This window comes from Artibeus jamaicensis, unplaced genomic scaffold, assembly GCF_021234435.1.
Source record: "Artibeus jamaicensis isolate MK-2021 breed Jamaican fruit bat unplaced genomic scaffold, CSHL_Jam_final contig_402, whole genome shotgun sequence".
NCBI classification, from domain to species: domain Eukaryota; kingdom Metazoa; phylum Chordata; class Mammalia; order Chiroptera; family Phyllostomidae; genus Artibeus; species Artibeus jamaicensis.
The window spans coordinates 18,712,729-18,740,523 of NW_026521818.1; the positions used below are offsets into that span (position 1 = coordinate 18,712,729).

The 27,795-nt window shown below is 40.0% G+C and overlaps 1 protein-coding gene across 2 annotated transcripts in view; it reads left to right on the forward strand.

The window, feature by feature from the left end:
- MEGF10 (multiple EGF like domains 10) overlaps positions 1-27,795 on the forward strand; it is a 179,231-nt gene that overhangs the window by 52,487 nt on the left and 98,949 nt on the right. For both annotated transcript variants that reach the window (XM_053665335.1, XM_037138214.2), the window contains exons 3-4: positions 5,628-5,729; positions 7,201-7,301. In XM_053665335.1, coding sequence (XP_053521310.1) covers positions 5,628-5,729; positions 7,201-7,301 — 203 coding nt within the window. The remainder of the gene's footprint in view (positions 1-5,627; positions 5,730-7,200; positions 7,302-27,795) is intronic.

Consider the following 27,795-nt stretch of genomic DNA (forward strand, 5'->3'; position numbering starts at 1 on the left):
TAGGAAATAGAATGACTAATATGAACATCGGTTGGGAAGGGCAAAAAGAGATAGACAAGGGGCACATTCATTTTTTAATGTGATATAATTCCACAGTTGCACAAGTAATTAGAGTAACCTCTAAAAGATTCACTAATGAGGCAGGAAATTGACCATGAAAAAATGGGGAAATGATAGATATTTTTTCCCAACTATATTTTTTCTGTAATATATGGACTGCTAGAAAGAAGGATAGACAACAACAATCTTCTTATTGATAGATTTCTATCACAAGGCTAGATAATGATTCTTTGGAGAAAGGTAAAACAAAGTGGAATTACTTTGACCAGCATGGAGAACAGAGCATGAATGAAAATAATCAAATAAGGGTGCAGACAGCAGGTTTCTGTGTCTTTTCAAAAACTAAAATGGGCTTGAACTGAAATGGGGAGAGGATGATTAGCTTCAGGGACAAAAGCCTTGGTGGGAGGGCTGAAGAGGGCTCAGTGTGTGCTTCCCTCATACTGACCCCCACCTGCTCCCAATGGTTCTGGGCCACGGGGTCACCTGGAGACTTGCTTCTCCTCCTGCGGTCTGTGGGATTGTGGTGTGAGCATCACGTGAGAGCTCGCAGGAAATTCGGGTCTCAAGCTCCACCTCCGACTTACTGAGTGATTTATGTTCATGTGAAAGTATGCCTCATTGCAATGCTGCAATTCCGATTCTCAGAAGTTGCACATAAAATGAAATTAAGGAAAATTAATTCATTTAACGTACACAGGGGTGCATGTTATTAAAGGAATTCTGCACAGCATCCTTTTGGAAAGTGAATAATTTCATGAATCATCTGCCTCTTCTCTCCATCCTCTTTCCTCATTCTGTGATTTTAAGTTCTTTCATCAACTGGGGTTTCTTGTAAAGAAGACACAGAGGAAGAGAAGCCATTCTTTGCCCAACCAACCCCTTGGGGGTGGAGACAGACCTGGTAGTAATAGAAGTGGCAGTTCTGCGGCAAGCAGAGATAAAAAATGATGATCATTACCATATCTGATTAAAGTAACAGGATAATTTAAGCAGATAAAATGTAATTAACCACTTTGGAACCTGTCCAAGTGATGATGGCTGATTTCCCCCTGTTCTTTGACCTTAAATTATCTTGCTGGGGCTTCTCCCCGGATGATACTTAACAGGTTAAAATCACAGTGATGAAATGTTTTCAGTGTGTTGAGAAGATTAAACAAACAAGGAGATAAAGGGTTTTGCATCTGGGTGGTTAAAATAGTGCAGAATTAAGATCAGATTCCTTTTCTACTGCAATTTGCCACTCACTCTCTGCTTTAGAAGCTTCAGACGTTCTGGTGACTTTAGAAAGGAGACAGAGGGGCAGGAGGGTGTCTGGGGTGGTGACATTAGTGCCATCTCTACACTGCCCTAGTACCGGAGACTTAGCGTTTGTGGTGACAATGGGATTAGAATAGATCTGCAATTTTCAACCTTTTTCATCTCATGGCACACATAAATTACTAAAATTCTAGGACACAACAAAAAATATCTTATTTTTTGCTGACCTGGTTAAAAAAAATAGGTATAGTGTTGATTCATTCATGCCAGATGGCTATTGTTGGGTTAGTCCCTGTCATTTTTTAATTTGACAATTTAAGGGAAAAGAGATTGGGGCCCTTGACTAAATAGACAGGCATCCCATGTTTTTAAAAATTCTTGTGACATACCAGTTGAAAATCCCTGGACTAGACAATCCCCCTCTGACTTTTGGAGCAGCTGCTGATGAACATGAAGATGTAGACTGTTATCAGAGGTGCTATTTAAGTTCAACCATTGGCCAGAGCAGCCGTGATAAAGACTGCAGGGGGGCAGGCCAAATATTGAGGACAGTTCCCTTCATGGTACAAGTACACAGCTTCTAGAAAGTGGCCGCTGGAAAAGTGACAACTTAATTGTGTAACAGTCGGTGGGTACTGAGTAAATTAGGTGTTGTCACTTAGGGAGTATTTGGCAGTGAGAATTTGAAGACTGTTTACTAACATAGAAAAATGTTTATGAAATAGTTCCTCTTAAGTTTAAAAAGTAGGTTTCAAACTCAGGTACACAGCATGATTATAAGAATATGAAAAGAAAAAACTAAACTAAAACTAAAAGAAGTACAGTAAAATGTTGATGGTGATGTAAGGAGTTCAAAATTCTCTCATCTCTCTTTTCTTTAATTTATTTTTGAAATTTTGTAGTGTTATTAATACCACTAAAATGAAACAAGGAGAGATTGTATAGAAAATAATACTTTATTTTAAAAAACAGAAGGAATAACAAGAAATTTGGGTCAGCAGAGTTTAAAACTCTTCTCCTGTAAATGTAAGTGGAAGCCTCAGTTTCTGATCAAGTGAAAAGTAATTCAGATTCAATCAGTTATGAATTGAGTTTGCGCCTCTGAATAATTTTAATGTGAAGAGTCAAGATTGAAGAAAAATGCTGGAGACATAGTGAGTTTTATACTCCTGTTTTCCCCAAACTGCCTCTATGTCTCCATTCATGCTGTATCCACATTATTTTTAGTATTTACAGGCTGGCTTTTCTTGAGAGCTCTTTGAGAGCAAAAATTGCATAGAATTTGTTCAATAAGTGTTTATTGAATTGGAATCCTAAATGGTTTGATTATCCTTTTATAGGAAAGAGCTTTTTATATCCTCAAACCAGAGAAGCGTCATGCAAATGTATACTATTGGGGAGCAGCAACTGGCAAGAAGAGGAAGCTCCTGTACCTTACAATGTACTCTTATTTAAGCCCTCTGCAAAGCTGCTAGAAGTCAGTGAAAATATTTTTCATGTTTGCTTATGGGATCAGTTCCCTTATCCACATCAAATGGGATGTGCTTGGCTAGGATTGTTTGCTGGTGATCACTTTTGCTCTAAGGCATTTAGACCTTAATAACATACCATGGCCCTTGAAATTTTAGGAAAACTGCATCAGGCCTAGTTCCAACAAACTAATTTAGTTAAGCTAAATTAGTACCGTAGAGCCCACTAGAGTACATTTTTTCTCCAACTGGCGTTAATTTAGAGTGGTTTCTCATTCCAGTAGCACATGTGGAAAGTTGCTCTGTTTGCTCACGGGTAAAGCAGGACTGCACTTACCTCTGTGTTGTAGACCACTCTGCCTGGTTTTAGGAACTGAATCTCTCTACCCCTTGTGGCTAAGGGCGAGAGACGACCTTTGGAATGCCAGCCGAAGGAGACAAAGCCTGTCTCTGGTAGCAAACGCTGCCTCAGTTCCTCTCCCTGCCCCCAAAGCTTTGTCGGAAGTCAGTGACGGGTAAGACGCCTCACAGCGGGGGGGCAACCTAAGCCAGACTCCATCACTTGGGAGGCCTTCATGGAAGGACTAGGGTGGGGCTGCAACAAAGAGGAATGGATTCTCCCCACCCCCCCTTGGCTTTGACAAAGCCCGAGTCCCCGTGTTCTCTGGGAAAAGTGCTTCCTGGTTCTAAGCCCCTTAAGCCTGAATACCTGATGGGGAGAGGTGCAGCTCCTTGCCTTGCTAGAGTGTGTCCTGGGGAAAAATCTGGCATCACAAAGACTTTCTGATAAACCTGTGAAATCTGCTCTGCTAAGAGTGCCTTCATTCATATGATAAGGGTCCGAGAGGAAATGAGTGTCTCCCAAAGTTTCTGCAACTCTCTTCCTGACAGACACTGACTTAGACTCTGAAGCCCTCAGATCTCTTTGAAATGTTATCTACTGTTTGATCCTTGCTGCCCTGTATTCCTGTGTGTTATAACCCAATAAAAGGCTATGAAGGAGGGCGCTCGGGGTCTTTTTCTCCTCGGAGAAATTGGCTGCTGCTGGCCTTTGTCTCCCCTGAGAAACTGGCCACAGCCCACTCCTTCTCCATCCCAAGCAGATATCCACATGTCTCGGCCATATTTATTCATTCACGCGTGTCCGTGGCACCGGAAGGACTCGAGGAGAAGTAGCCCCCACACCTCTGCAACAGTTCACACACAGAGGATGTTCCTTGGCTGTGTTCTTCACCTGAAGTGGAATGGAGAAATAGTGAGGCGGGCCTCAAAATTTAGGAAGGCCAAACATTTGGCAAGGAAGTCTCAGCATTTACATCAACCAAACCTGAGGACACTTCTGGGGAGCTGAGGAAAATGTTAATAGCTTAATGTGCAATTTCATTCCAAGAACATTTGTATTTCAATGGAGACCTCTTGCTTTACCCAAAAGGAGTTATATTGTAGATGTAGGCAATTGCATATATACTCCATGCTTTTCTGAACCTGTTCTTGCAGGTAACAGCAGGCGTCATTGACTAGAGTAGAAGGGAATATTCATCGAAAATGTGTGGTAGAAATTCAGAAAGTGGAGTGGGAAAGGATCTTCCAGATCACCTGGGACCCCCTGGTTTTAAGATGTGATCATAAAACTCAGGGAAGTGAGGTTCCTTCTGAAGGTCATCCAGTTTCTCTGCTTCGGGTCATAAATGCAACACTGGCTGCTTCTAATCCAGTGACCTTTTCAATAGGGCCTACTACATCTGTCAAAGATCTGGGGAGGGTCCCTAAATTTACCTAGAAATCAAGTTGCAGTGCCCCAAAAGTTGAACTCAAAAGTGACTAAGGGGTGTCCAACTTTTGACATCTCTGGGCCACACTGGAAGGAGAAGAATTGTCTTGGGCCACACGTGAAATACATTGCGACACATAATCACAGAAAAATCTCATGATGTTTTACGTAAATTTACGATCTTGTGTTAGGCCACATTATAACCATCTGGAGCTGCATGAGGCCCGTGGGTCGCAGGTTGGACACCCCTGATAGTATGATTATTTAATGGATTATGTCCTGTTGAAGCCTAAGTATGTAGTGACTAACAGACCAGCTGGGGAAAGAAGGCCCACTCTTTGTGAGGCCTGTACCACATAGCTTTTCAAATGAGAAGGTTCTGCCCTATATCTAACCTGAATTCTTCATGCTGAAATTTTGACCTCATTATTTCCATACTTTCTCTAGTTGATGTTTCCTTTTAATAAACTTGGGCTGTTGATTCGTAGCCAGTGAATTTGTGGTTGTGGCTCATTTTATTTGTTAGCATGAACTAAAGATTTTAGTGGAAATCTTTAAAAGAATGTTAAGAAAAGAAAAACTGTTTGAGAAGGAAGATTCTTTAGATTTGCCTGTAGGTAGGAATTCAAAGCTTTGAGCATGTAATGACTGCTTTAAAATGAAGGAGAATGGCATGGGACACTGAAAGTTCTTTATATTTTACAGATGTTTTTCATCCACATTCTTGGGACCATAGGAGTGCCTGCTTTTACTTTAATAAGAAGCTGCCGGAGGGGAGGTGGGAGGAGATAATGGGGTGAGGGGAATGGGGAAGGGTGATCAAGAAGCAGGTATAAAGGACACATAGACAAAGCCAAAGGGGGTAGGATCAAGGGTGGGAGGTGGGGGTGGTTGGGGTCAGGGGCAGAGATAGGGGAAAAATGGAGTCAACTGTACTTGAACAACAATAAAAAAAGAGGAAAAGGAGCTGTTAGTGAAAATGTAGTGGAAAACAAGTTGATACAGATGGTATATAATTAATGTAAGAAAGAGAAATACTGATTCCTTATCTTTCCTCTTCTTTTCAGCTACTCAGTAACCGTGCAAGAGTCATACCCACATCCCTTTGATCAAATTTACTACACCAGCTGCACCGACATTCTGAACTGGTTTAAATGCACACGGCACAGGTAATGAGAGCACGGGTAGGTGTATGAGTTTGGCTAACTGGGAAGGAGTTGATAACAGAGTCATCAGATACTTGGGCAGGTGTATTCATCCATCACTTACTGAGTGCTTGCTGTTGTCCCAGCCTTGGTTCAGATCACAGGAGATACAGAAAAGCAAAAAGGTTGTCTGTGCCCTTAAGAAGTGTGTGGAGAAAATGGCTGCTGGTTACCATTGTTTGTTAAGAATTCATCCATCTTTTGCATTGTGCATCCCTGGGGGAAACAATCTTAAATGTGGACATCACCAGGTCTCAAGAAACTCATTTCCCAGCGTGTATTTCTACTTGAACATCTGACTCAATTTAGACTAAGTTAAATTTGATCTCGCCTTAGTAAAATAAGCCATACATATTTCCCATAAATGTGAAAACAGAAAACAAAACAATGTATTAAATATTAAGGTTAATGTAGTGACCTGTGTTACCTTAATTTCATTTGTAAAATCCTCACAATAGCATGAGTCATGGGGCTAGTGTGGCATTTGCTGACCGACGCTGCGCTAAGCGATGTTATGCTCAGTGTCATTCTTCAGACAAGCTTTCCTTGACTGCTCTGTCTAAACCAGCACTCCTTTCTATTCCTCTGCTCGGGCTTTCTTTACTTCCCCATTTAGTGATTATATGTTAGATTTATTTGTTTAATGTCTATCTTTATTAAATTCTACAGGTCTGTCTTTCCTAGTAGAATTAAACAAATTCTAAACCCTCCTTGAGGGTGGGCTTTATGTTTTTTCTTTTCTTGTCTTTTCTTTTTCTCACTGTGAGGCATTTCTCTGATGGCTAAAACAGTGCCTGGAATATAGTAAGTGCTTATTAAACATGTTTTATATAAATGAATCATTGAGTGAATGAGGCTTTAGTTAAATTTAAGGGTTTTTCTCTATAAGTCTTCTACAGGGTGGGGCAAAAGGAAGTTTACAGTTGTACGTACACGAAGTAATGACTGTAGTCTTGTATTATATTTATTAATTATTATATCCTTTTCCATATGAACAACTGTAAACCTACTTTTGCCCCTCCCTGCATTTTATGGTGGGATGAGATTGTATGGCATAGAGTTTTGAAGGACTTCTCTGAATTCTTCCTTTAAGACATATGCTAAGGGAATGATGATTAGATATCTTATTTAATCAGTAGTTTTCAAGATACCATAAAATTAGTGAAATAAGGAAGTCATAAAACTTTGGAACCCTTGAAATAAAGTATAGGTTGGCTTAAATGGGCAATCCTAATGTATTCTTAGCAAATTGATTAAGAGCTAGCCTAATATTGGTCAAGAAAGGTAGTCTGTGTTTCTTCCTGATTATTTTGGAGTACTTTGCTTTTGATGCCTTTATTATATTCAATAGCTCTTTGTATTAAAATGTAAGTTTTTTGTTTCTAATCAAATCACAGGTCAAAAGAGATAACAGTGTGCTTTCCCTTCTGTACAGAATCAGTTACCGGACAGCCTACCGACACGGGGAGAAGACCATGTACAGGCGCAAGTCCCAGTGTTGTCCTGGATTTTATGAAAGCAGGGAAATGTGTGTCCGTAAGTAAGACCCTCACGCCTTCCAGGCTCACTTATTTCTCCCCGTGCTGGGTTTCATCTGTTAGTGGCAGCAGAGATGGGGCATCTCAGATCTTTCCCTTTCACTCTCAGCCGCTGCTTTCTTGCTCTGTGTAAGGAGGGAAGCATTCACTCTGTCCCTCTGTCCTATTAAAATTCTCCAAAAGAATGTCACTTTAGGAGAAAACAGATGTTGTAGCAGAATGGTTCCAGGCCGGATGCAGTAATGTCAATCACAGTTCCTCAATAAATGTCTCTGGAAATTGGTCAAGGAGTCATTAGATTTAGTTCACAGAGGAGATCAGAGAGAATTTTCCCATAGTGGCTGACCAGAGTTCTGAGTCAGCTTCCGAGAGGCCAATATGTTCTTTGCTGGTGAATAGAATCCTGAGGCTTATTAAAAGTAGGGGAGCTTTCACAATGAGAATGACTATAAATCTGGGTCACAAAGTAGATCTTTTTTCGTTGCCATTTTCTCTCTTCCCTACCCTCCCAATGTCACAAATATGTTCTGAGATGGCTTGAGAGAAGTTTGATATTTTGTCATATGCTGTAGAAAATCCTGGACTATCATGTGGAATGCAGTTTGCAATTGAGGTTTCTTACCATTGTGCATAGGACACATAGAAGAGAGATCTTAAAAACGATTTCATTCAAATGTCTTGGCTCAATACACAGCTACAGGGGCACCTTTGCTTCTGAGCGGAGACACTTGTGTTTAGTAGCTTAGAGAGAGACAAGGCTCTGCTCTAATTTGAAGGCACTGGAAATGACTGGACACATCTAGGTTTAAGAATCTGCAGAGCTGGGCAATAGCACCACTCATCTGGGTGACCTCAGATAAGCCATTAATACCTATTTGGGGCTCTTTTGAAAGAGGAGGCAGCAGGAAAAGAGGAAAACCAAATATGCAATGGATTGACTCCAAAAAAGACATCGTAGGCATGAGTCTACAGGAGCTGAGCTGAGCAGGGCTGCTGAGAACCAGACATGGGCATCACTCCTTCGTAGGGTCACCAGGAGTTGGAGCTGACTCAATAGCTCGTAGTGCTTGCGCGCGTGTGTGCACACACACACGCACATACACACAGCTCGGACCTGTGTATGTGTTTCCTTCCTTCCAACCCCTGGATTCTATTCAGAGCCGGGGCTATACATGATAATAAATGTATATTGAAAAAGGTTACAAAATGTAACTAAACAAAAAGGAAATACAAGTGCATTGTAACCGTCCTGCTCAGTAAAGGTACTTCTGTACATATTGCAAATGTCAGTGTTATTGCTTTATAGGTATTTATTTAACCAGTTTCACCTACTGAATATTTGTGATTTACAAGTTTTGCCTCTTATGAAGTGACCTATCTAGAAGATATTACTGTAGTTAAATCTTTTCTCATATCCTTAATGGGTAAGGATTAATTCGTAGAAGTCATATTGCTGGGTTAAAGGCATACACAGATTTCTAAGATGTGTGGTATGCTTCCAATTTATACTCCCACCACCAATGCATGAGAATGCTTTTGTGTTTATACCCTGTGCCAGTTTTTTTCTTTGCTAATTTTTTTGCTTCATTTGCATGTCTTTGATTAAAGTGATGCTGAGGAAGAAAAATCTCATGTTTATAATGAACACCTTCAAGGATAATCATGAGTTGGTTTCTGTGGCCCCGGCTGATGGGATATTTTCAAAGGAAAGGTCTCAGTGCACACAGAGTGGGGAGTGGGGAGGCCAGGCTGGCCGGGTAGCCACTCAGAGGCTTTGGGGTAACATTACGTTGGTGCCTTGGCAGGTGTTCAAACTGACGAGCACAATGGTCAACATACTGGGAGAGTAGTTCTCTCTCCCAGGGTTTATGTCTGTTCACCCAGGTCATGGAAATACATATATAGCCGGGTGCTTGGGTTTGCCTTCAGGCACATCTGGCACGTGGGAAGCGACACTTTACCGGCAAGCTGGTATGGGGCGCGTGGCTCCAAGCCAGGCCAGTGACAGAGAGAGTCCCAGTGCTGGCACAGCCCAGCATCTCTGTCTCGCTCTTCAGCAGTGCCGCCCATCTCGGAATGCCAGGCGGTTCCATTTGCACTGTCATACCTGAAAATTGCAAGGGGAAGAATAACCTTTCTTTATCTTACTCTACACAGGTTGCAAGGTGTTCTCCTTCCTGCTTGGAGGGATATCGCTGGCATTTGGCCCTAAAACTCTCCTTTTTCTAAGATTTCTTGGCTGGAGACTAAAACATTTTTCTCTTGTTAATATTGGCGATCAAATATGTTAATATATTTGATCAGGGTGTTGTCTCGTCTCAGAGGCCTGGGAGCTATTCCATCTCTTTAAGGGTGTTCTGCATCTTCCCTCTGATGTCTCGATTTCATAGCTTAACCCAGAGAACAGTCAAGCTTCCCTTGCTTCCTTATTCTCGGGATTGCCTCCAGTCAATCCATACGCTTAACAGCTGGCGCTGGTGAGGTACCCTTGTGGGTAGAGAAGGGAGAAGAGAACATACAATTCTTGGTCCTGCTTTCATCATCTCTTTTTCAACGAGGTTTTGCTGCCAGGCACAAAGCACAGTCACTTTTTTTAACTGTTTCTTGTTAACAATAGGAATTTAGACACAAGAACCAATTGTGTGTTTAGTTTAATTTTTAGTAGTCAGTTTACCTAGAAGGCAATAAAGGATGCTTTCATGGAAAAACTTGTACTTGAACCAAGTTTTTCTCAGGTAGAAGTAGTAGCTCCTTCCAGCGACCAAGTCCCGCCTTCCCACACCTCTCTGCCCCCGCTCCATTCTTCCCAAGACTATACATTTCTGCTAAACTCGTGGGCTGTGTAAGAGCTCTGGTGTACAGAACACGCCCGAGTCATACAGCTCTGTGGCTCTGTGTCCAGAAGACGAACATATGTGCTCAGGCAGGAAGAACCAAAAAGGAGAGTGGAGGGAATAGCCTTTCTTAGGAATGTGCTTGAATGGGTTAAAATGTTTTCCATAAAGAAAATATTACTAGGCATGAAGATGCCTATGATTCCTTGATGAGGTTTTAACCTGTTCATAAAATTAAACTTTTAAGTTTACTCATCCTTCATGGTTGCTATTCTTATCAAATCTTGTATTCCATTACTTTTCATTTGGAGAAATTCAAGTACTAATGAAGAAATGCCCAGAGGAATGTACATTTGTATGTGCATATAGTGTACATATTTGTGTATATGTGTTTGTGTGTATATGTGTTCTTATAACTGAGATGTAATTGATATATAATATTTCATTAGTTTCAGGTATAGAACATAATGATTCAATATTTGTACATATTGCAAAATGACCACCACAAGAAACCTAGTGAACATCCATTGCCACACATAGTTACAAGTTTTTTTTTCCTTGTGATGAGAATTGTTAAGATTACTGACTCTCTTAGCAACTTTCAAATACACAGTACACTATTGTTAACTGTAATAAAGATGGTTTATATTACACTCCTAGGACTTACTTATTTTACAACTGGAATATTGTACCTTTTGATCAATTCTACCCATTTTACCTGCCCCCATCTGGTAACCTGAAATCTTTTCTCAGTATCTATGAGTTCAGCTATTCATTCGTTTGTTCGTTTGTTTGTTTTAGATTCCACATATAAGTGAGATCATATGGTATTTGTCTTTCTCTGTCTGAAGTATTTCACTTAACATAATGTCCTTAAGGTCCATCCATGTTGTCACAAATGGCAACATTTCATTCTTTTTCACGGTCAAATAGTATTCCATTGTGTGTGTTTGTGTGTGTATCTCACATATTCTGTATCCATTTATCCCTTGATGGATGCTAATGTTGTTTCTATGTCTTGGCTGTTTTGTAAATAATGCTGTAGTGAACATGGGGTGCTGGATATACTTTTGCAAATTAGTGTTTTTGTTTCCTTCAGATAAATATCCAGAGGTGAAATTCCTGGATCATATTGTGATTGTGTTTCTAATGTTTTGAGGAACCTCCATACTATTTTCCATAGTGGCCACACCAGTTTATATTCTGACAAACAGTGAACAAAGACTCTAACTAATGTGAGATGATATCTCATCATGGGTTTGATTTGCATTCTCCTGATGACTAATGACAATGAGTACCTTTTCATGTACCTGTTGGTCATTTGTATGTATGCTTTGGAAAAATCTTTATTAAAATTTTCTGCCCATTTTTTCATTGGATTGTTTTTTGCTATCAAGTTGTATTTATATGCATTTTATATATAAGTATATATTTTGGATATTAACCCTTTATCAGATACATGATTTGCAAATATTTTCTCTTTTTAGCAGGCGGCCTTTTCATTTTGTTGGTGATTTCTTCTGCTGTACAGAAGAGCTTTTTAGTTTGATGGAATCCCACTTGTTTAGTTTTTTGCTTCTGTTGCCTTTCTTCTTTGTGTTAAATCCAAAAAATTATTGCCAAGACTGATGTCAAGGAGCTTGCCACATATGTTTTTTTTCTAGAAGATTTATTATTTCGGGTCTTACATTCAAGTCATTTTGAGTTGATTTTTGCGTATGGTGTAAGATAGGGATCAATTTTGATTCTTCTGAATGTAGCTGTGCAGTTTTCACAACACCATTTCTTGTAGGGACCATATGTGTGTTGGTTTATTTCTGGGCTCTTTATTCTGGTCCATTGATCTATGTGTCTGCTTTTATGCCAATATCATTCTGCTTGGATTACTATAGCTTTGCAGTGTAGTTTGAAATCAGGAAGTGTGATGCCTCTGTTGTTGTTCTCTTTTCTCAAGATTGCTTTGACTAAGGAAGATCTTTTGTGATTTCACACAAATTTTAGGACTGCGTGTTCTATTTCTGTGAATAATGCCATTGGAATTTTTACGGCAATTGCATTGAATGTGCAGATAGCTTTGGGTAGTATGGACATTTTAACAATGTTAATTCTTTCAATTCGTGGCTTGAAATATTTTCCCACTTATTTGTGTCTCCTTTCATTTCTTTCACCAATGTCTTATAGTTTTTAGTGTACAGGTCTTTCATCCCCTGGTTCAGTTTATTTCTAGGTATTTGATTCTTTTTGATGCAATTATAAATGAATTTTTTCTAATTTCTCTTTCTGATAGCTTTTTAGTAGTGCTAATAATTAGTTTTTAACTTATTAAAGTTATAAATCCAAAACCTCATTGTTTCTTAAGCTAAATTTAGCTTATAGGTGTTTCATTTATTAGTCTCACAAATTTTTAAAAACACATTAAGAGGCCTGTGACTAATGTTTTTGAAATATAAACACCATCAAATTTTTAAAATGGGATGTGTATATTTAACAACTTCAGTGTTCAATTTTAAGCAACCCAGCTTCCAGGCTGACAGACTGTCCTATGTGCTTAAATACTTCTTGTAAATGTAATAAGTTCAACTTATCAATAAGGTAAAATATTAAGTTCTTTTAAATGTTGTAATACTGTATTTGTAAGATTTCAACTTAAAAAATTCTAATCAATAACTTCACTGTATATTTAAGAAATGAAATGAGAAGACTGACCTTTTATTCTAAGTCACATTCTTTTAAATATTACAAATATCATTTTAATCTAAAAATTATAAACATAATATATTTTAATTCTTACACATTTCTACATTAAATTAAAATATTCACAAGCCTAAAAGAGAGTTGATTTATAAGCAATTATTTTTGTCATCTCATGTTTTCAGTTCACTTTTAAATAAAATTTTGGCAGTCTCTTCTGTTTGCGAAGTGATTTCTTTATTTTTAAATTTTAGTAAACAATACATAACATTAAATTTGCCATCTTACTCATTTTCAAGTGTACAGTTTAGTCGTGTTAAGCATACTCGTGTTGTTGTGCGACAGAGCTATAGAACTTTTTCGTCTTTCAAACCTGAAACTGTGGATACACAGGATTCCCCCTCTGCCCTCCCCTCAGCCCTTGGCAACCACCTTTTACTTCTACTTTCTATTTCTAGGATTTTGACTACTTTAGAAATCATATGGTATTTGACCTTTTATGATGGACTTAATGTAATATCCTCAACCTCCTCCATGTTGCAGCCTGTGACAGGATTTCTTTTTTAGGGCTACATAATATTTCTTTGCAGTTTTTGGAAGTTTTTTTAAATACCAGAAAACATGGTCCATGAGCATTGCCTTGATGGGGCATACTGAATCCATTGTCTAATTTAGATGCTGTATCCTAGATCACTTCGATTTAAGACATATTATTTCCTAGTGCCATTTGTGATTTAGTTTCAGTGACAGGAACAGACTGGGAATGAAGGGAGACTGGTTGGTTTCTCAAAGAGCCACAGGAATGCTGATTAGAAACTACAGGTGGCACTGGAGAGAGAAACTGTCTGATTTGGGGGCTGGTAAAGGAGACAGTTGGAGACTGAGACTTGAATAACAAAGGCAAGGGAGAATCAGAGGAAGGCCCAGCCCTTTGGAGCTCCCTACCCTCACCAAGTTTGCAGGGGTCCATTCTTTCCTCACCCAAGAGTTCCACGGGTCCTCTCTCCCAAGATCTCAACTTTTTGCAACTCTAAGAGTGATTTGGACCCAAAGCTGCCTCTTGTCTTCTCCCACCACCCCCCATCGTGAGTGCTGAGGTGGGAGGACTAATTTCGGGTCCTGTGGCAGCAAGGAGAGCTCCAGGCAGCCCCACCTGAAGTGTGGATGCTCTGGTCCATGGGGCGGAGTCGAGGCCCACCCTCGTGATATCCACAGTTCTGTAAATCAGCGATTCTCAACCCCCTTCATCTCACATCACACATAAAATAACTACTAAAATTCTGCTGCACTCTAAAATTGTATTTTTCGCTGGTCTGTTAAAAAATACAGGTATAATTTTGATTCATTCACACCAATGGCTGTTGTTGCGTTGGCTGTTGTCATTTTTTTTGTTTGATAATCCAAGAGAAAAGAGGTCAGTGCCCCTGACTAAATAGTCAGGTACGACATGTTTTAAAATTTCTCATACCAGTGCACCTGCGGAGGCATACCAGTTGAAAATTGCTGCTGTACATTATGGAATAAATGCACATTTGAGGCTGCCCTAGGCACGTAACCATTATTTACAACATTAGAATTCTAGGAAAATGTGTTTGGAGGTACACACAACTAATTTCCAAACACATCTTTGGAACCAAACCTATTAGCAAGTAGAGATCACCTATAGATTTGGTTACATGGGACCAGGGAAAGGTCACGGAAAAGAAGCAGAGTGGGAAGTTGGCATCTCTCCTTCTTTGGGAAGGATCAGTTGATCCCGAGACAGGGCCAACCATACATTCTCACTCCAATCTCCTTGGCTTCACCTTGGCCGATGGGAGAGAAAGTAAATTACTTTAAGCAGGACTGCCTGCAACAGAACTGTGAGTGGACAAAAAGCATGACCAGGGAGGAGTTTCTTCTCCAGTTCTGCTTCCATCTTTTGCCAAGATGCCCTTCTTCTCCTGCTGGATGCTACTGCAAAGGAAGGGGAGGTTCTGACCAAAGTTCCCTTTGTGGTAGACAGCTCTGTTACCCTATTTTTGTTAGATAGAGGAGGTCAAATACTAACTTCACATTATAGCTGTGATGAGGGCACTGCAGCCAGTGTGGCTTGCAAGGAAGACCCAGGGGAGGTCTGGGATGGGGCACCCACTCGGCTGCCTGTAGGCCAGCTCTGGTGGTAAAAGATCAGTTCCCATGGATGTGCCCTGCATGTCTCTGGCACTTGTTAAGAGAACTTTGGAACCGTAAATAAGAAGCCTTAACTCCCACACAGTGAACTGTGTATGATTTCCTGTTCTTAGCAGAGATGAGTGTGACAATTGATTACCATGCAGTGAATGAATATTCACAGCTGATTTTTAACTTGGCCAACTTTATGAAAAACATGAATTGTCTGTAGGCAAATAAGGAGCTGGAACTGTGGTTGGTGTTTATATAAAAATAATTCCTACAGAAAAATTTTTGTTTGAATGTCATGCTTTGGTAAGCAATGGGGTTTAAACCCAAATTTTGGGTTAAAAGCTTAGAGACATCTTCAGCCTAACCAGGACTATTTTTCCTCCAGGTCACAGATATACCACACAGGTAGCACTTTAGGGGACCACATTAAGCTATTTGCCATATAATCTATATGTTCCCCCATTTATTCTTTTTTACTTTGGGATATTGTTAGACTGAAATTAACAAAACCTCCCCCTTGGGAGGTACCATTGCTTGGAAGTGGCTACCTGAGCATTGTATTTAGAAGGATTCTGAGGCTATGTCTGTGCTAGGAGAGAGGACAGAGCGACTCACAGGTGATTTCTGTCGTGGTCTTGGGTTGGCCTGAGAGCCCATGTTTCTCATCCCTGTATTAGACTCTGTCTGACATCCTATGGCATTTTCGACCTCTTGAGTCATGGAGATAGCTGAGGTTCCTGAGTCATGAACTTGGCCATAGGCTCCTATTGCACCCAGCTTCCCCATTTAACTGGCAAGTCCTATGCACTTGTTCTTGCTATTGTCCCCAGGAAAATGAGCTTCCTTTTTGTGAACTGGAATATTTGCCAAGTTAATTCAGGATTATATTGTCAGAAATTTTGTTTTGGAATAAAAGAAATATCCAATAACTACATTTTGCCTTAGTGTTGGCCATAGGAGGGTGTAATGGGAAGGATATTTCAGACTTGGGCAAATTGACTAAAATAGGTTGTGCTTTGGGGAAAAGCTGGGCAGCAGGTACTTGTTTCTCTGACATGGAGATCATGGAAGGGTACATTTAATTCTTTTTTTAATGTTTTACTCTATTTTTTAATTTTTAAAATTTTAATTGTTGTTCAAGTACAGTTTTCTGCCTTCCCAGCCCAGCCTATCCTCCAGCTCTCCCCACCTCCCTCCCATTTCCATACCCCCCTTGTTACTGTCCATGTGTCCTTTATACTTATTCCTATAAACCATTCCTCTTTTCCCCTGAAATTCCCTCCCCTCCGGTCGCTGTCAGCCTGTACTCTATTTCAGTGTCTTTGGTTATATTTTGCTTGTTTGTTTGTTTTGTTGATTAGGTTCCTGTTAAAGGTGATATCATATGGTATTTGTCTTTACTGTTGGTGGGATTGTAGACTGGTACAACCACTGTGGAAAAAAGTATGGAATTTTCTAAGAAAACTAAAAATGGAACTGCCTTTTGACCCAGCAATTCCACTGCTAGGATTATACCCTAAGAAGCCTGAAACACCAGTCCCAAAGAACCTGTGCACCTCAATGTTTATAGAAACACAATTTACAATAGCCAAGTACTGGAAGCAACCTAGGTGCCCATCAGTAAATGAGTAGATCCAAAAACTATGGTATATTTACACGATAGAATTCTATGCAGCAGGCAGTGAAAAACATGTAATTCTTTATCCAGGCATCATGTCACTTTGGTCTTTGGCTGCTGAAAAGGTCGGGGCTCAGATTTTTCAGGCTGAGAAGAGCTGGAATGCAGGGCAGGATGCATGTTTGGGGTTGTGAACATTCAACCTTCAGCGAGGGATGCATGTGGTCAAGCTGGGCTTCTCTGGGGACTTAGAGGAGTGAGGGCAAGGGTTAAGGAGAGGCTGAAAGCAATCTGAATTCTTTGCTCTGAGTTTGATTGACTCTCACAGGCTTGTTTAACAATAAAGTTGTGATTTTAAATATTTTCAAACAGCATAGGGTATGGACTCTTTTAAGCAGACCCTTTTGAGTACAGCTGAAAGTGAGATAATCCTGTTAGGCTAGCCAAAGAGACACTGAACTGACAGCGATCAGATGGTATGTTCTCAAGTATATGTGCTCCTGATGTCCTTTCTGTCAGGGGCAGTGGATTTTTTCATGTTTCCATAGGGACCCTGTATTCTGTTGCTATGGAGCCCGACTTGGTTCAGAGGGACCTACCAGTAAATACTGGGAAAGGTCCTTTGTCTATAAACTGCACTAGCAGAAAGTCCAATTTCCCCACTCATCTATTGGAACCTAAACTTCTGTTTTACAATTTTGGTCCTTGGTCTCTGTCAGTAGTGAAGATGGGACGTGTTGTAAACCATGCAGAAAAACCTTTGTTGCCTTGTTAATTGCCAGTGCTCATTAGTTAGGATTTTATAAATAGAAGCCATGAATTTAATAATAATTAAAAATGCTAGAAACTTAAGATATTCTCAGTCTCAACAGAGAGAAATGAGGGCTCAGGCTAAATAGATGGATATCATGTCTGCTACTCTTTTTTGCTTAGGGAAGCCTGGCTTTAGAGTCCCATGGAGAGAAGGCTGAAGGAAACAGTAAAAATTCCTTGCCTTTTCACTAGAAAATGAGTTCCTGCAATTGCAGTCTTTGCAGGACAGGCAGAATTTTTACAAGCCTAATAACTTATGCAGTCCCCTTAGATGGATAAATAATAGCTAATATAAAATCTCAGAACTGACAAGCAATATTTATTGTACAATCATTCAAATCTTTTTAGAGCAAAGCAGTTTGAAAGTAACGGAAAAAACACATGTTGATCTAAGTGACAAGCTGCAAAACACTCACGTCATCAGGTGGTGTCAGAACTCGAGTTTTTTTAGTTTGCAATAGCAACTGTTCATTCTTTTATAGATAGTCCAGTGGTACACCTAGTACACCCTGTGGGCAACACACAGGGATGCCCACAGGAGATGGACCCAGGCACTGATACAAGCAAAAGGGCTCTGAGACTGTTCTTTGCCTAATCTGTGGTCATAGCCCAAATTCTAATTCTTTTTTTTTTTCTTGAAAGAAATCAGCTAGAGCTCCAGGAGAAGCACCCTGCAGAAAAGAAAGCATCTCAGTTAGGTCTCAGAGGGCAGCCTGCTCTGAAGGTGGGCCTCCCTGGCCAACCTGTCACACTGAAGGGGCAGAGGTTGTTACAGGGAATCTGAAGACATGGCAGCCAACCTGATGTTTAAACCTAAAAAAGAACTCAGTCTACTGTATTTAGCCTGTAATTGAGGGACAGAAAAGGAAATGTGCCACTTTGAATGAGATCTGTCTGTCGATGGAGAGGAGACCAGGTTTCCAGAAACCTGGACCTGGTAGTTGCATGCCCCCGTTGTGGGCTACTGAGTACTCATCCTACAGAATTTACTGTTGCATTGCCCGGGAAGATCCCCCTTGTCAAAGATTTATGTAGTCTGTTAACATATCTGAGCATGCTTTGAGTTAGGGTGTGTCTCAAATTTATTTGGCTGTGGAATTCCCTGTCCCTGCACCCTCCCCATGGGTTTCAAAAACATGATGGAACTCATAGTCCTTAGAGTGCACTTAATGGAAAAAATGCTTTAAGGGATTTACTTTGCTTTTATATACCTTCGGACTGGTAATTGTAAATATTTAACCTTATCAGAGATTCTTTTTATCTTTAAATTTTTTTAGTTTTATTGAGAGATAATTGACATATACCATTGTATAAGTTTAACATGTACAAATGGTACAATTTGATGATTTCGTACACTTGTATATTACAAAATGAGTACCACAATAGGGTTACTAACATGTCCATCATTGGGCATATTGTGATTACCACTTCCTTCCTGTGGTGAGAACATTTAGGATCAACTCTCTTAGCAACTTCCAGTCTATAATATAGCATTACTAAGTTACCATGCTGTATACATCAGATTCCCCAGAACCTACTCACCTCATAACTGGAACTTTGTGCTCCTTGACAAGCATCCCTTATTTGCGCCACCTGCCTCCCCAGCTTTGTCAACCACCATTCTACCCTCTGCTGTTAGGAGTTCAGTTTTTGTTATTCCACATAAAAATGAGAGCACATATAGTATTTGCTTGTTTGACTTATTACACTTAGGATAATGTCCTCAAGGCCATCTGTGTTGTCACAAATGGTAGGATTTCCTTCTCTGATATGGATGAATAATATTCCATTATATGTATATTATTGTATTTTTCTCAACATCGAGGCAAGTCTCTCCACCAGCAAAATGGTTGGGACTTGCTGAAAGCTCAGATGATTAGCATTTTCTTTAGCAGTAAAGCATGTTTTAATTAAGGTGTGCACATTGTTTTTTTAAGATGGAAAACTATTTTGCACCCTTCATAGAGTACAGTATAGTGTTAACGTTCTGGGACACCAGAAAGTTCACAGGACTTGCTTTGTGGCAGTGGTCTGGGACCGCAGCCACAGCATCTCTGAGATGTGCCTGAAAACCACCTACTCATCCCGCAAAGGGCACTTACCTTGTCTGTAGGCACTCATCCGGCAAAGGGCACTGAGGTTGTTTCCACATCGTGGCTGTTACAACTAATGCTACAATGAACATGGCAGTGCAGATATCTGTTTAAGATCCTGATTTCTTTTCCTTTGGATATATACCCAGAAGTGGAATTGCCAGAAGTTCTGTGTTCAACCTTTTGAGAAGTTTGTACACCATTTGTAGGTGTGCAACTCCCATTTCCATAGGAGTTGTATCAACTACATTTTCTTGCACCAACAGTGTACAAGGGCTTTCCTTTTCTCTATGTCCTTGCCAGCACTTGTTACCTCTTGATAGCTATGCTGACAGGTGTAATGTGATAACACCACATGATTTTGATTAGCATGTCCCTGATGATTAGTGATATCAGGAACTTTAAATATCCATTCAGGTCCTCTGCCCATCTTTAAATTGTTGGGGGGTTTTGTTTGTTTGTTTGTTTGTTTTTTGCTACTGGAGTGTATGAGTTCTTTATATATTTTGGGTAGATGGTTAGAAACTATTTAAATGTTTTCTCTCATTCAGCAGGTTGACATTTCATTTTGTTGATTGTTTCTTTTGCTGTGCAGAAGTTTCTCAGTTTGATGTAGTCCTGCTTTTGTTTTGTTTGGTTTTTGCTTTTGTTGCTTGTGATTTTGGCGTCATATCAAAAAAAAAATCACTGCAAAGATCGATGTCCATGTGCTCTTCCCCTATGTTTTCTTCTAATAGTTTTATGATTTTGGGTTTTATATTTAAGTCTTTGATCCATTTTGAGTTAATTTTTGTGAATAGCTTATGATAGGGGTCCAATTTCATTCTTCTGCATGTGATTGTTCAGTTTTCCCAGTACCATTTATTGAAGAGATTATCCCTTCCCCATTGAGTATTCTTCATTCTCTCATCAAATATTAGTTGGCCATATATGCAAGCATTTATTTCTGGGCTCTCCATTCTGCTCCCTTGGTCTGTATGTCTATTTTCGTGCCAATGCCATGCAGTTTTGATTAGGAGAGCTATTTAGTGCAGTGAGAAGCAAGGGAGTCTGGTGCCTCCAGCTTTGTTCTTCTTTCTCCAAGACCACTTTGACTCTTTGGGGTCCTTTGTGGTTTCATACAAATATTAGGATTACTTACTCTATTTCTGTAAAAATGCCATCATCATTTTGATAGGAATTGCATTGAGCTGTAGATGGCTTTGGGTAGTATGGACCTTTTAACAATATTAGTAATTCTGATTCATGAACATGGGATATCTTTTTGTTTATTTGCTTTCATTTCTTTCATTAAAGTCTTACAGTTTTCAGTAGGGCCTTCACCTCCTTGGTTAAATTTATTCTTAAGTATTTTATGTTTTTGATGCCATTGGGAATGGAACTATTTTACTTATTGTTTTTAGAGATTTCATTGTTAACATATAGAAATGCAACTAATTTTTGTGTGTTGATTTTGTATTATGCAAATTTACTGAATTCATTGACTTATTCTAGCAGTTTTTGGTGGAATCTTCAGGTTTTCCTGTATATAAAATCATATTCTCTGCAAACAGAGACAATTTTATATCTTCTTTTCTGATCTTGATGACTTTTGTTTTTTCTCTTTACCTGAGTTTGTTTGGAGACTTATAAGCTTTATGAACTTAAATATCTAAATCTTCTTCCAGATTTTGGAAGTAATACCCCATTATTTTTTTTTAAATAAACCTCCTGCCCTCTTGCCCCTTTCTTTTCTTTCAGGAATTCAATAATTCACAAATTGCTCTTTTGACACTATCCTATAGCTTATGTAGCTTTCTTCACTCTTTTTCATTGTTCTCCTGTAACTGGCTAATATCAAAATATGTGTCTTCTACCTTTCAGTTTCTTTTCTTGCTTGATGCATTCTTCTGGCGATGCTTTCTTCTGCATTTTTAAAAATTTCACTCATTATAATCTTCAGGTTCAGACTTTCTATTTGATTCTTTTTTAAAAATTATTTATATTTCTTGTTAAAGTCCTCATTTTGTTTACATATTGTTTTCCTGATCTCGTTGAATGTCTTCTGTGTTTTCTTACAACACGTTGAGCTGTCTTAAAACAGCTATTTTGAATCCTTACTCAGGTACGTTATAGATCCCCACGTCCTTGAGGTTGGTTGGTTCCCGGAAGAATATTGTGCCTTCAGTGGTGTCATGTTTCCTTGATATGTAATATTCCCGCACATCTTGTGTCGCTGTGTTCACATTGCCAGTGGCAGCCACCACCTTCAGCCTTTGCTGAAAAAACCGGGACAACTATCTTTTGTCAGCTCTGCTGGGGATTGGGAGGCTTTCTCAGACCTGTTGATTAAGTCTGCTCCACGTTTTTGCTCCCTCTTGTGGCAGAGTTCTTAAGCTCATACACCTTCTGGGAATCTTGCAACGCAACAGGCCAGGTGCTGACATCCTCCTTCTGGTGCTTTCCCAGGGGTGGAGCTAAGCTCAAGTTTGTGATCTCTTCCTGGCCCACAGAGATGAGCTGGCTTTCTTCTGTGCTCACTAGACATGTGACAAAGCTCGCCTTCACCACTGCTGGGAGCATGGATGGAGAACTGGATGGCATGGGGGTTTCTGTAGGTTATATGCAGAGAGCTTTGAGAGTACCCATGGGCCAGTTGGGGGTATCCATGAGCTAGGCCTTCCCAGTAGCTCATGGGTAGACTTCTTGATGAACTCTGCGACACGGCTAGTGGGATCCACGTTCCTTTAATGCCCTTGGGGATCCCTACCTGCTGCTTTCCCAGCCCCTTTCCCATCCCCAGTTGTGTGGCTCGTACCTCCATGCTCTGGATGTGGAGAGATAGAAATGGGCCTCTTTGACAAAGTCCACACTGCTGGGGAAGCTCTCGCGCACAGGCTCTCACTTTCCCCTGCCCGAGAAATCACAGGTCGAGAAGGCGTTGAGCTCTGCCACCTTGGGGGAGGGATGACGTGGGTAAAGTCTAACTGTTCCTCTTTCCCTCTCCAGTGTGTCCAAACTTGTATTTTTTTTCCCAGTGATGTGCTGGAGCTTCTGTGCTGGAAACCTAGACTTCCACAAAGGCTCTTTCATCCATGGGTGATTGTCTTAAGACAGTGTTCTCCTGAACCATGGCCAAAATGGATTGGAGACAGTTCATGACCCCTGCAGGGTCCACGGTGGGCGAGGCTCCTTCCGGGCCCCTGGCCTTTGGTGCTGGACCCCACAGCTCCCACAAAGGCACTGTTGTCTGTAGGCAGATGCTGAATTCTTACAGAATTGTGATGCGTGTCTCTTTCAGGCATGTTGCTGATGTCACTCCTCTTTAACTTCTGAAGACAATCATGTCTATTTGCACAACTGAGGAAAGAGAAATTTTGATCTGAGCCATGACAGGATGTAGCAGACGCTTCCTTCCCTTCCCCCTGGTGTAGAAGATGTACGCATTTACTGGCTTTACCAGTTGGGTTCAGCATTGCTGGGCGTCCCCGCCAAGTGCTGAACTATGATTAAACAGAGGTTTGCATGGCAAACAGCTGTTCATCAAAAGTAAAATTGTCAATGAGTGTGCTTATAAAACATATCAATACTGAGTTCAAAACAGTTCTAGACATGATAGATTTGCAGTTGATTTAAGGGGGAAAAACTAAAAATTAGGAAAAAAAGGGCAGTTAAGTTTAAAATAAAACCCGTCAAAGATCTTAAAAGCTTTATTCTGAACATTTTAGGACCTTCACTGATTTTTTTTTTAATTTTTAAAAAAGATTTTATTTATTTATTTTTAGAAAGGGGTAGGGAGGGAGAAAGAAAGGGACAGAAATGTTGATGTGTTATTGCCTCGTGTGTTCCTCCCCCCCCCCCTACTGAGGACCTGGCCTGCAACCCAGGCATGTGCCCTGACTGGGAATCCAACCAGTGACCCTTTGGTTTGCAGGCTGACACTCAATCCACTGAGCCACACAAGCCAGGGTGATGTTTTTAATAAATCAGGCCAATAGTCCATGCCAGTTATGGCAGACTAACAGGCTGGATGATTTGATGTATAATCATAGTTTGCTTGGTCCTCATAGTGTTTTGTATTTTTAAAAAATTTAACATAAAACTTAGAAGTTTCATTTTCCATGGAAAAACAAGTGATTGGTGATAGTAGCTTGACATTCTTTTCTCTGGAATATTTTTTAAATTTTTCAGTTACAGTTGGTGCAATATTCTATTACCTTCAGGTATATGACCCAGTGATTCGACATTTATATAACTTATGAAGTGATCGCCCTGATAATCTAGTACCTGTCTGACTGTACTCCATATGTTATACTTTACATTCCCATGACTATTCTATGACAACCAATCTGTATTTCTTAATCCCTTCAGATTTTTTTACAGTGTTTTTTATTTATTTTATTTTTAATTTTATTTAGTTATTTTTCAAGTACAGTTTTTTGTCTATTTTTCCCATCCCAGCCTCCCCCACCCTGTGCTCCCCACCCCCCTCCCATTTCCACCCCCTTTAGTTCTCATCCCTGTGTCCTTCCTATTTGTTCCTCCAAATCCCTCCCCCTTTTTCCCCTTAAATTCCCTTCCCTCTCCCTTCTGGTCACTGTCCCCTTGTTCTCTATTTCAGTGTCTTTGTTTTTTTTTCTGCTTGCTTTTTTGTTTTGTTGTTTAGCTTCCTGTTAAAGGTGAGATCATATGGTATTTGTCTTTCAACACCTGGCCTATTTCACTCAGCATAATGCTTTCCGGTTCCATCCATGTTGTTGCAAAGGGTAGGAGCTCCTTCTTTCTCTCTGCTGCATAGAATTCCATTGTGCATATGTACCACAATTTTTTTGATCCATTCACTTACTGACGGGCACCTAGGTTGCTTCCAACTCTTGGCTATTGTAAATTGTGCTGCTATGAACATTGTGGTGCATAGGTTCTTTGAAATTGATGTTTTAGGATTCTTGGGATATAATCCTAGCAGTGGAATTGCTGGGTCAAAAGGCAGGTCGATTTCTATTTTTCTGAGAAAATTCCATACTGTTTTCCATAATGGTTGTACCAGTCTGCACTCCCACCAACAGTGAACTAGAGTCCCCTTTTCCCCACACCCTCTCCAACATTTGTTGTTTGTTGCTTTGTTTATGATAGGCATCCTGACCGGTGTAAAGTGGTATCTCACTGTGGTTTTAATTTGCATCTCTCTGATAGCTAACAATATTGAGCATCTCTTCATGTGTCTCTGGGTGTTCTGTATGTCCTCTTTGAAGAAGTGTCTGTTCAAGTCCTTTTACCATTTTTTAATTGGGTTGGTTGTTTCTTAGAGTGGAGTCATGTAAGTTCTTTGTGTATTTTGGAGATTAAACCTTTGTCTGAGGTATCATTGGCAAATATGTTTTCCGATACAGTTGGTTGTCTTGCTAATTTAATACTGTTTTCTTTAGATGAGGCAGATTTTTCATCTATCCCCAAGTCCCCTCCCATCTGGCAACTGTCAAAATGTCCTCTGTATCTATGAGTCTGTTTCTGTTCTGCTTATTTTTTTATTTTGTTTTTGAGATCCCACATATAAGTGAAATCATATGACATTTGTCATTATTTGTCTGACTTATTTCACTCAACACGATACTCTCTAGGTCCATCCATGTTATTGCAATAGAAGATGGTGAGATTTCATTTTTTTCTATGGCAGAGTTGTATTCCATTGTATATCTGCACTGCTTCCTTATTCGTTTGTCTATCAATGGACTCAGAGGTTGCTTCCATATTTGGCTATTGTAAATAATGCTGCAATGAACATAAGGATACATGTATTTTTTTCATTTAGTGTTTGGGTTTCTTTGAATAAGTACCCAGAAGTAGAATTGCTAGGTCCTCTTTTTGTCTTTTGGTAAAGCCTTTGTTTTAAAGTCTACTTTGTCTGGAATAAATATTGCAACCCCAGCTTTTTTTCTTTTTTTTTATTTTCAGGAAATATCTTTTTCTATCCCTTGCTGTCAGTCCATGTGTGTCTTTTGATCTCAAGTGAGTCTCTTGTAGGCAGCATGTTGTGAGGGTCTTGTTTTCCTATCCTTTCAGCCTGTCCTTTTCTATGTCTTTTGATCGGAATATTGAATCCATTTGCATTTAAAGTATACTTATTGATAGATATGCACTTATTGCCATTTTATTATTCATATTTTTATCTTTTGTTTTCTTCTTCTTCTTCAAGAAGCCCCTTTAACATTCCCTGTAACACTGGTTTGGTGAGGATGAACCCCTTTAGCCTTTTCTCATCTGGGAAGCTTGCTATCAGTGCTTTTATTCCAAATCACAGCTTTGCTGGGTGGAGCAATCTTGGCTGGAGGTCTTTGCTATTCATCACTTTGACTATTTCTTGCCAATCCCTTCTGTCCTGCAACTTCCATAGAAAAATCAGCTGATTTTTAATGGGAGCTTTCCTGTAGGTAACTAACTGCTTTTATCTTGTGGCTTACAGAATTCTCTCTTTGCCCTTAATCTTTGGCATTTTACTCAGGATGTGTCTGGGCCTCTGTGGGTTCATGGCCTGACATTCTTATGTGCCAATGGACAGGAGACAATGCAAGGGGGCTGTCCTTTCCTTTATTTATTTTTATTGAGGTATAATTGACACATTATATTAGTTTCAGGTATACAATATAATGATTCAATATATGTGTATGCTGCGAAATGATTACCACAGTAAGTCTTGTTAACATATCACCATACAAAGTTAGAATTTTCCGTATGATAAGAACTTTTGAGGTTTACTCTTAGAAACTTTCAAATATGCAATACAGTATGTATGATTAACTATAGTCACCATGCTATACACTACATTCTCATGACATTATTTATAACTGAAGTTTATACCTGTCAACCCCCACGAGCTGTACTGTCCAATCAGCAAGTTCTCTCTGAGTTTCCCCTGGCCTTACCCGACCTGCTTCCTCCTCTCTGATCCTACCTGGTTTCTGGAGGGATCTGAGTATTGCGTTCCTTGGTGTTTGGTGGAGTGTTCTAATAATGAAGGTCCTGCTACCAGCTTTCTCTCACACCCTTAAACCTACCCTTTTGAAGACATTTTACCACTTAATTTACACATTTGGTTTAAGGCTATGACACTGAAAGGCCGATGTCCCTGATGAGAGAAACAAGCCCAGCTGTCATTATTCGTCATTGACCACTGAGTAAGAGAATTCCATTTCTTCTGAAGCTAGGGTAGAGAGGAAAGGAGAGTGAAAAGAACCCAAGGGCACCAGAACCAAAAGTAATGTCCGGGCACCAGCACCAAGGAGGGAGGAGGGGCGGGACAGTGAATGGGAAAGCGGTGATACTCATGTCCCCCCTCACTTCCCCTCAGGCTGGCCTGTCCTATTAACATGTGGTTCAGAGGTAGTGAAGGACCGACCAGAAGCAAAGTATTGGAAACCAGTGTCAGCAAGATGGAATAGGACAGACCAGGGGAAATGCCATGTGGTGGAAAACATGCTGTGGGGAAGAATATTTGTGAAAGAATTCCGTGACTCCTTAGACAGTGGCTGGACCAAGAGGAATGCCATTCTAAAAACAGAAGAGCCTGGTGCAGTGCTTCCCATAGAATCGCCATTCTCTCCTCACAGACATAAACGTAACAGTTCCAGGAGGGAAGTAATTGATTTCAAACGAAGGTGCCTTCCATCTGGTTTCTTCTCTAAACTGCATGCTGATGATTTTGAAATCTTTTCCCAGTTGAATCAGTTCACAGTTGTATCATCATACCAGTGACAGGCTCGGTTGTTAGAAAGTTGTGCTTAGGAAAGTTGTTCAGCGCTTGTTGATTTTTAGAAACCATGGCCCATTAGGATCATATTGCTTATTACTCAAATCTGATTTAACCTAAAGAGACACAATGCATGAGTCAAGGCCAAAATAGATAATGCCTGTATATGGGTGGGATTAAACTAAAAACTCTTTCCATTCTCAAATAAATGAATAGGATTATGTGCTCCACAGATGGTATTTCAATCCCTTGTGTGGAATCCGTTACAATAGTCTATTTCAACACAGACTTTTTTTCCTGTGTAAGTCATTCACTTTGCAAAGAAAAAGCTTAGTAGAGTATTGCATTGTGAATTTTAGTATCAGCATTTCCCCAAATAAATATTTCCTGGGAAGGTCTAAAGCCAATACCTTCATAAGCATTTGGAGAGCTCATCCATCAGTGACCACAGACTTTTACTGGAATTGCAAAGTGTGTGCAGTATTTCAATGTTGGCTCAGATTTTTATATTAAAAAAATCTGCCCTCATTTGTAAATAGAGAGTTCTCTTTGTCCCT